The sequence below is a fragment of the Zootoca vivipara genome, chromosome 6 (genome assembly GCF_965207765.1).
Source record: "Zootoca vivipara chromosome 6, rZooViv2.hap1.1, whole genome shotgun sequence".
NCBI classification, from domain to species: Eukaryota; Metazoa; Chordata; class Lepidosauria; order Squamata; family Lacertidae; genus Zootoca; species Zootoca vivipara.
Window position 1 is genome coordinate 20,559,185 of NC_142589.1, and position 10,100 is coordinate 20,569,284.

Consider the following 10,100-nt stretch of genomic DNA (forward strand, 5'->3'; position numbering starts at 1 on the left):
ACCATTCCTAACTATAGGCATAAGCTGGCTGGGGATGTTGTGAACTTCAGGCAACGAACATCCGGAGTATGTAAAGCCAAAGAGCTCTGGGGCAGACACTATGGAACTGGATTTATCAGTGGCCGGTCTTCACATTCCTGAATAGAACATAACACATTATACCACTGCCAAGACCCATGAAACTGCTGTTGATGTTCCAATGGATGAAATTTCTGCATGGGACTATGTGTGCTATTTGGGAATTACTTAATCAACCAACCTACAGACGATTAAGTAGCTTAGATACTTCTGGTGGAGCCACACAGTAGCAAATACTGACATTGTAGGCTCAGTGTTTTCCTCGCTCTCTTTGTAATGGTGAAATGGAGCTTCTTCTAGGCCTCGTGCTTGGGGTGATTGGAGTTATAGGGATTATTTTCCTGTTGCTTCTCTCCTTCGCAATTTATTATGATCTTTCCAGGAGTAAAATCCCATCTGGATTTGACAGTCCATTAAAGCTTCGGGTCATTCACTGCTTTGTCATTATGGTGGTCATTGTGGTAAGTTGGGGACTTGTTGAGCCATTATGTGATGCAGGAGGTTATTCTTACGTTTTTATGTGAAAGGTGATTAAGAAATGATGATGATGATGATGATGATGATGATGATGACGATGACAACAAGAAGAAGCATCTTTAATTTTTTTCCTTTATGACTTTATATATGACTAATTGGTGTTAGTTTGCCTTAAACAGAGACACTTTATGCTATCCGAGCTAGGAAGAGAGCAGAGGTAATTGTTGCAGATCCTTTGCATCCCAGTCATCTGTTTGATTTACTTCCATCTGGAAGTCGCTACAGGACACTTTACACAAAAACGGCTAGGCACAGGAACAGTTTTTCCCCCTTGTGCCATCAAATTTGTTAAATTTGTAGTTGTGTAGCGTAAGGGGAAGCCAGGTATGGGTGGGGTTCCTTTGCTGTGCTCTTGTATTGTGAGTGGAACAGTGTATGTATAAGGTACATTTACATTGCAATTTAGTCGAATCAAAATTCCAAGTATGTTTGGTACTTGGCCACTAAATCATTCCTTAATCCTTAATCCTTATATACATTTCAATAGTTTTACTGTCATTTTAACTTCTCAAAACTTGGCATTGTGGTAAGTTGAGGATTGGATGAGCCATTATGTGATTCAACAGGTTCTTATGTGAAAGGTGATTAAGAAATGTAATTATTTTTATTCTTATTAACAATCTTTACACATCTTTTGGTGTCAGGCAAAAACATTTCTAAGTCCTTTTAAATGTGTTTGAGGGAGGGATGTTTTTGGTTTCTATATCTTTTATATATACCACTTCTATATCTTTTAAAGGTGTTATCGGTTTGCTTTGCACTTCTTTTTATTACGTATTTTGTGTTTTTATCTCGTATTTTTATTCTGCGAACCACCCTTTGATCTTTGTATGAAGGCCGGTATACAAATTTATCTATTTAATAATAATAGTTTATATATTTCAGCAATTCATATACTGCTTAATAGAGCACGAAATGAGGAAAATCAATACATTTACTTGATGATGATGGATGAAGATATTATCATATTTTAGAAGGGCTTTATCTTCAACCTGTAAAGGGACACACATAGGGACAAATATATTATTCACACTAATAATATGGTTTGTTTACATCATGGTTTCTTCACGAAAGCACATATTGTCTGATAAACAAGCAAGCAGATTGTGGATGGTTTTTCCAGAGCTTAGCTTGTTTCAGCAGAAAGATATGGAGGTCTCGTACACCCCAGGTAGTGTGGTTGCTGACCTTGAGCCAGACATCTTGGAGAGTGAAGTCAAATGGGCCTTAGAAAGCACTGCTAATAACAAGGCCAGTGGAAGTGATGATATTCCAGCTGAACTATTTAAAATTTTAAAAGATGATGCTGTTAAGGTGCTACACCCAATATGCCAGCAAGTTTGGAAAACTCAGCAATGGCCAGAGGATTGGAGAAGATCAGTCTACATCCCAATTCCAAAGAAGGGCAGTGCCAAAGAATGCTCCAACTACCGCACAATTGCGCTCATTTCACACGCTAGCAAGGTTATGCTTAAAATTCTACAAGGCAGGCTTAGGCAGTATGTGGACCGAGAACTCCCAGAAGTGCAAGCTGGATTTCGAAAGGGCAGAGGAACCAGAGACCAAATAGCAAACATGCGCTGGATTATGGAGAAAGCTAGAGAGTTCCAGAAAAACGTCTACTTCTGCTTCATTGACTATGCAAAAGCCTTCGACTGTGTCGACCACAGCAAACTATGGCAAGTTCTTAAAGAAATGGGAGTGCCTGATCACCTCATCTGTCTCCTGAGAAATCTCTATGTGGGACAAGAAGCTACAGTTAGAACTGGATATGGAACAACTGATTGGTTCAAAATTGGGAAAGGAGTACGACAAGGTTGTATATTGTCTCCCTGCTTATTTAACTTATATGCAGAATTCATCATGCGAAAGGCTGGACTAGATGAATCCCAAGCCGGAATTAAGATTGCCGGAAGAAATATCAACAACCTCAGATATGCAGATGACACAACCTTGATGGCAGAAAGCGAGGAGGAATTAAAGAACCTTTTAATGAGGGTGAAAGAGGAGAGCGCAAAATATGGTCTGAAGCTCAACATCAAAAAAACCAAGATCATGGCCACTGGTCCCATCACCTCCTGGCAAATAGAAGGGGAAGAAATGGAGGCAGTGAGAGATTTTACTTTCTTGGGCTCCTTGATCACTGCAGATGGTGACAGCAGTCACGAAATTAAAAGACGCCTGCTTCTTGGGAGAAAAGCAATGACAAACCTAGACAGCATCTTAAAAAGCAGAGACATCACCTTGCCGACAAAGGTCCGTATAGTTAAAGCTATGGTTTTCCCAGTAGTGATGTATGGAAGTGAGAGCTGGACCATAAAGAAGGCTGATCGTCGAAGAATTGATGCTTTTGAATTATGGTGCTGGAGGAGACTCTTGAGAGTCCCATGGACTGCAAGAAGATCAAACCTATCCATTCTGAAGGAAATCAGCCCTGAGTGCTCCCTGGAAGGACAGATCGTGAAGCTGAGGCTCCAATACTTTGGCCACCTCATGAGAAGAGAAGAATCCTTGGAAAAGACCCTGATGTTGGGAAAGATGGAGGGCACTAGGAGAAGGGGACGACAGAGGACGAGATGGTTGGACAGTGTTCTCGAAGCTACGAACATGAGTTTGACCAAACTGCGGGAGGCAGTGCAAGACAGGAGTGCCTGGCGTGCTATGGTCCATGGGGTCACGAAGAGTCGGACACGACTAAACGACTAAACAACAACAAAAAGCTTGTTTCAGAGCTTCTTTTGCCTCTGTACCTTGGCGGGTGTTTGGGTTGGGGTGGCCAAACAAACCATGATTTAGGAAAGCTTTTGGGTTTCAACATCAAACCAAACCACTGGATCACTCATTGTGACCCAGGGCTGCCTCTAATGATAGTCCCATTCTAAGCAGACCAATTGAAATTAATGGACATGGCTAACATGGGCTCATTCATTTCTATGGGTCTACTTTAAATAGGATTCAGTTAGATACCACTCCTGGTGAATAGGATGCAAATGTGGGCACTATTTTCACGAGACCTTTCCTTTGCCCAACAGGGGAAGTGTCTTGAACTGCTGGGTGTCTGCAGACAGGTTGCCTTTATCCGCTTTGTTGTGAGTTTCCGGAATCCAAGTGTGGCTCCCAGCCTCTCTGCCAAAGATCTGCATTTTGACGGGGTGCCTGTGAGGGTTTATCAGCCCAAAGCACCATCTGCTGGCCCAAGGAAAGGATTTGTGTTCCTTCATGGAGGTTCTGGGATGTTTGGGAGCATTGGTAAGAGATTAAGGATGTGAGCCTATAACACTTATCTAGAGGCAAGCCCCATTGAACTCAAGAAAGCCCATGTAGAATTGTGGAATTGTAGAGTTGGGAGGGATCCCAAGGGGTCATGTAGACCAACACGCTTCAATGAAGGAATCACAGCTGATGAAGCCCTGATACTTTCCAAGGGGGTTGGTTCCCTGTCGAACAACTCTTACCATCAGAAAGGTGTTCCTAATGTTTAGCTGGAATCTCCTGAGTATGTGCTTAAGATATCAATGTAAGAGAGGTTTACAGGACTGATTTACAAGAGTGTTTTTGATAGTTCCTGAAGAGACAAGGGGCACACATGTGCTTTGGATTATATATGTTTATTTAAACGCATATACCGCTATGCTGACTTAGGTCAACAGGAAGAAACAAATAAATGGGGGCTCTTGTTATCATGGCTTCCCAGATCCCACATCTCGGGTAAGGATTTTTGTAAGGTCCTGAATTTAAGCCACACTAACTTTTCACAGTCGGAATCTGGAAATAAGATGTGGCTTATATTCGGGTCAATACAGCATATAATAATTGCTGCTCCTGATTGCTCTGCTTACCAACCCAGCCACCCTCCCACCCCAAATGCAATTTCACAAGTTAGCAATTAATACTGACACTCTTGGGTACAGATCATGCACTGAGTTACATTGCTTTGCAACAGTTTGTAAAGTAGCAACCTATTAATCCCATTGCACCAGAAGCGGTTTTAGTCATGCTGGTCACTGACGCGGAAAGCTGTCTGTGGACAAACGCCGGCTCTCTTAGCCTGAAGGAAGATGAGCACCACAACCCCATAGTCACCTTTGACTGGACTTAACCGTCCAGAGGTCCTTTACATTTTTACCTATACAGTAAAGTAGAAACTTCAGGAAGAAGGAAGGCTAGAATCAAGTGGGGACTCAGGAGAGCTTGCCATTATTAGATACATTGATATGGTGGTGGTGGTGGTGGTGGTGGGAGACAACTGTGCCCGTCGCAGATCTTGCTTCCTAAAATGCAAAAGCCACGATCCCTGACCGTTGACCATGCTGACTGGAGAGATGTTTTTTGAGGTGGGCATTTGGGAGGTTCTGATAACAAGTTTGTTTTTTCCTGTTTCGGAAAATATAACTAAGTTTGCATCTATGCATATCAATGATAACATGTTAACTAAACGAAAGCTTGCAAACCATTTACCTGTGTGTAATTGGATTGAGTTTGCTTTTGTAGGTGAACCTGCTAAATTTGCCTTTTGCAAAACTATTTGTGAACCCAAAGCTAGTCTCTGATGCTTACAATGCACTACTCTAACCATGTGATGTTCACAATTCACATACTGTACAGGAAAATGTGTGCACAAAAAGGCTTATGGCAGCAAAAATTGCATGTAGAAAAACATTAGGTAAGGGAAGGTTGGTGTTCCAGAATGTGCTTTAAAAGGCAAGACTGGAGGTAGCAATGCTTCTGTATAGCAGTGGCTGGAAACCTTGGGCAGGCAGAGTGCTCTTGTGCTCAGTTCCTTCTTTCAGGCTTACAGAAGCATTTGATTAGCCACTGTGAGAACAGAATGCTGGACAAGGTGGACCATTGGTCTGATCCTGCAGGATCTGATTTGGTTCTTATGTGTATACTAGCTGGCCCTGCACATGTTGCTGTGCGTTAGTCTGTGAAATGGAGGGTAATAGCCCCCCTTCAGATCCCCCTGAGCCTCAGAGTCCCCCTGAGTCGAGGCGAGACACTGTGGAGAGGGCAGGTTTCATCCCTGTGTCTCTCCCCCCCCCCCCGTTCTGACCCATTCGGTATCCCTGCCCTCTATTGCCCCCCCCTCCACTTGGCCTAGTCTGGAAAGCGGCCTAGTCTGCAAAGCCGAGGGGAGATATTGTCGAGAGGGCAGGTTTCATCCCTGTGTCTCCCCCCACCCTGTTCTAACCCATTACTTATCCCTGCCCTCTATTCGCCCCCCCCCCTACCTCCACTTGGCCTAGTCTGGAAAGCGGCCTAGTCTGGAAAGCCGAGGTGAGATATTGTGGAGAGGGCAGGTTTCATCCCTGTGCCCCCCCCCCTGTTCTGACCCATTACGTATCCCTGCCCTCTATTGCCCCCCCCCCACGTCCACTTGGCCCAGTCTGGAAAGCGGCCTAGTCTGTCTGATAATAGCCGCTTGTGTGGTTTCAGTTGCTTGGTGGATGATGATATCATTTGGTTTGTGGGTGTGGCTTAGATTTCACAGGAAGGGAGGGGGTGTACTATGGGAGGAATTCCACTAGAGGGCGCTGTTTGAGTTGGTGGAAAACCAGGTCTGCACCTTCGCAGCTGTGCTATTTGAGGGATTTTTGTCCCCAACAACGCGCGGGGAATGGCCTGGATCGTTGTGTCAAAATTTCAGGACGATTGGTCAAGGGGTTACGGAGAAAAGTGGAACCTGGATTTTCACGATTTTTACATTTTTATATATATAGACTAGAGAAATGAGAAACTCGAGAGACACTGAGATTGACAGATTCACCCATCCCTATCTGCGACTGATGGGAGTTGTAGTCTCTGGACATGTAGAACATCAGTAGCCAAGATGTCACCCTCCCAACTACAATTTAGGAGGTCTTCTGGGATGACATGGGTCAGGTTGTGCTGTGATTTATGTCCATGCATGTTGGTGGGTCTGCTCTGAAGAGGTAGATACAAACAGCCCAGGTTTGCGAAAGATCTCCATATTTAGAATTTCCCTTCCAACTTTCAAGCGTCCTACCAAGATGTCTGCTGCAAAATCGCCAAGGAGACTGATTCTTACAATGTAGTACTTGGGATGACATGGTTCAGGTTGTGCTGTGATTTATGTCTATGCATGTCAGTGGTTCTGCTTTGAAGAGTTAGATACAAACAACCCAGGTTTGTGAAAGAGCTTCAGTTTGTTAGGGCTGTCTTTGAGATAAGTGCCTCCATATTTAGAATTTCCCTTCCCTTTCTAGCGTCTTACCAAGATGTCTGCTGCAAAATCGCCAAGGAGACTGATTCAGTGCTTGTGTCTGTCGGGTAAGTAAATGCAACCACCTGTATTTTCATAGGGAAAATGTGTTTGTGTGTGCTTTGCACCCAGCCTGTTGTTGTATTTGTTGGTGGCATCCCTTGCCATATTCCTTGCAGGAGAAAGAGGCTCCCTGCGGAAGCTGTCAACATTTTGTTCTATGCACTGGCGGAGGAACGGGAATGTGTGGTTAGCGGTCCGCCCCCGGCACCATTATTCTGGTAGGGTGCCATCGCAGCGCACCACCGGACACGTGCCACGTACCCCCCCTGTGCACCGGGCACCACGCCCCAACAGACGGCACATCACACCCCCAGAATGCGCACACAGCCAGCTGTGGCTCTTGCCCTCAGGACTCAAGAATGCCACTCTTCCTCCCCTACCCAGGCCACACCCTTCTTTTCTGGGATGTTAGCACCCCAAGTTCATATATATGTAAAGGATTAATTGCGAGAGTTGTATAATTCTCTAACGTCATACACCCTGTGGCAGTTGGTAAGGCAGTGGCAGCTATTAATGGTCTTTGGTGTGAGAGCAGCTGAACTGTTGCTTTGCTGTCTGCCTCAGGGTTAGTTATTCTGTAACAGTTTTTAATCTTTGTAAAACAGAGCTTTCCAAGCTTTTCCTGTGAGTGACACACTTTTTAGACATGCACACAATAATTCAGTTAACCAGAGGTTAAACTAACCCCATTCCAGCTCTGGGAGTAGCTCAAAGATGAATTAGCAATTAAAGAAACATTCACCTGCATTGTATATTTAATCTGCAACTGCAAATGCACTAAGTACATACCCTCCAACATGTCTCTGATGAAAATAGAGACATCCCATTCCATAATTATGCTTTTATTATTTATATCCCACACACATCTTACTCGGTTGCCCGAGCCACTCTGGGCAGCTTCCAACATATACAAAATATAATAAAATATTAAACTTTTTTTTTTAAAAAAAAACCTTTCCTATACAGGATTGCCCTCAGAAGGCTCAGGGGTTGGGTATCTCCATACCCTCCAACATTTATCCAGTGAACGTGGGAACGTCCTAAGGGAAAGCAGCACATTATGAAATCAAATCAGAAACCAGGACAGCTTCTCTATTTTTAAAAATTATTTTAAAATTAATTTTTCAAATTATTACAAATCAGACCAAATTCCTTAAATTTAATTTTAAAAATCAGGTTTCCCACTGCTGTTGCAAACATGTGTCAATCATTCCTCCCTATAGCTGCACCTTCTCTTGTTTAATGTTCAGTTGTAATCCTTCGCTAGACGTTAGTCCATTTTTTGCAGCTGACCGGTTTTTCCTCCTGAGGTAATGCCTCTTGAAGAGGATTCTGCATGAGTTCAAAGGTTAACCATCTGCAGGTGGGGTGTACACAGGACTTTTTCAGGGGGAACTCACAGGAACTCTGTTCCAGCACCACTCAGGTAGGTTCTGGCACCTCTCAGGTGAGCACCATTGCCATTCTAAGAGAATGAGGGAGGTGTTCCTGGAGATTTCTGGACCATATTTCTGGACTTTTTTTCCTAGAAAAATAGCACTGGGTTGCACATCCCACATATAAACATATACAGGAAGAATTTAGAGGGCTATTCATGGATACTCGCAGGAATGCTGCTGAAGAATGTCCTTGTGCTTGGGCCCTGCTTGAAACTGCCTCTTAGGAAGCTGCTTGGACCTGGTGAGAACAGGATGCTGTACTAGATGGCCATGAGTCTGATCTAGCAGGCCCTTATGGTGCTCTTATGTGCATGAATGTATTTGGAAAATATTCTGGAAGCTTACCTCTTTGCTTCTGTTTTATTCATCAGCTACCGCCTGTCTCCTGAGCATCTTCATCCCACTCAATACAAGGACTGCCTTGCTGCTACCATACACTTAATTCAAAATGCAGCTTCCCATGGGGTGGATCCTTCCAAGATCATCGTTGGTGGGGACAGTGCTGGGGGCTTTTATGCTGCTGTTGTTGCCCAGAAACTGGTGGAGAGATCAGACCTTCCAAAGCTACGGGCTCAAGTGCTGATCTACCAGACTAGCCAGGCTATGGACCTCAACCTGCCTTCCTATCAGCAGAATGGCTATATGCCCCCCTTGTTCCGGGAAAGCACTGCTTACATTGGCCTGAAGTATATTGGAAAGGACCCTTCTTTGGCAGGCCAGCTCCTGAAGGGCTCTCATGTGCCAGATTCAATGAGACTGAAATATGGGAAGTGGGTGAGTCCAGACAACCTTCCAGAGAGATTTAAGGGGAGAGGGTACAAGCAAGTCCCACTTGCTCCTTATGAACCTGAAGTCTATAGGCAACTGCCAGAGATATTGGAACCTGATATTTCTTGTCTTTTTGCTGAGGACTCTGTCATTGAGAAGCTTCCTGAAACCCTAATTGTGAGTTGTGAGCATGATGTATTACGAGACGATGCACTGCTGTACAAGAAACGTATGGAGGACCATGGGGTGAAAGTCAGCTGGTTCCATGTTGAGAACGGGTTTCATGGGGTGCTAAACCTCTTTGACGCAGGCCTGTTCAGATTACCCGCTGCAGTTGAATTAATGGACAGGATTGTAGACTTTGTCAAAAACCTATGAGAGGGAATCTCTTGAATTTTTGAGTCACTCATGAAGAGGGGAGGATCTGCCAACTTCACCCTCAGATAGTTTCCCATTATTCCAATCTTCTATTCAGTTCTCCACAATTCTGTAGAAATATGTGGTTCTTGGGGGCAGTGGGGAATTGTTCATGAAAATTCACCAGCACTTCTGTGTGAAATTTTCCCAATAAACACTTTGGAATGGAAGTTTGACTAATATACACATGCTTAGAACCAATTTGCTCTAATATAACACATTTCTATATGGTTTTCACTAATATATGATTTATTTATTTTTGGACATTTCCCCTTCCATTTTCATTTTAGTACACGTTGGTTGTCTGGAATTCTGCACTGCTAATGCTATTCTAGGCTGAATCAACAGAAGTATAGTGTCCAGATAAAGAGAAGTAACCGTTTCACTCCATTTTACCTCAACCAGACCTGACCAGTAGGGCTGTGTCCATTTCTGGGTGCCACAAATTAAGTAGGACATTGATAAGCTGGAATCTGTGCAGAGGAAGTAGGACAAGCTGATCAAGGGTCTGGAAACCAAGCCTTGTAAGGAATAATTGATGCAGTTGGATATGTTTAGCTTGGAGAAGAGGACAG

At 43.9% G+C, this 10,100-nt stretch overlaps 1 protein-coding gene across 1 annotated transcript; it reads left to right on the forward strand.

Moving 5' to 3' along the window:
* The first annotated feature begins 278 nt into the window (after positions 1 to 278).
* On the forward strand, positions 279 to 9,710 carry LOC118086124 (arylacetamide deacetylase-like 4). The gene is made up of 4 exons (XM_088671717.1): positions 279 to 539; positions 3,648 to 3,864; positions 6,843 to 6,906; positions 8,712 to 9,710. Exons 1-4 carry the CDS (start codon positions 363 to 365, stop codon positions 9,484 to 9,486), a joined length of 1,233 nt encoding a protein of 410 aa, XP_088527843.1. The 5' UTR covers positions 279 to 362; the 3' UTR covers positions 9,487 to 9,710.
* Positions 9,711 to 10,100: the final 390 nt, after the last annotated feature.

What these genes read in the sequence shown, in the direction of transcription:
- LOC118086124 (XM_088671717.1), top strand. Translation starts at nt 363, where the DNA reads ATGGAGCTTCTTCTAGGCCTCGTGCTTGGGGTGATTGGAGTTATAGGG. An exon ending in TGGGATGTTTGGGAGCATTG is followed by an intron (nt 3,865 to 6,842) that starts GTAAGAGATTAA and finishes TTCCCTTTCTAG; the next exon opens with CGTCTTACCAAGATGTCTGC. An exon ending in TCAGTGCTTGTGTCTGTCGG is followed by an intron (nt 6,907 to 8,711) that starts GTAAGTAAATGC and finishes TTTATTCATCAG; the next exon opens with CTACCGCCTGTCTCCTGAGC.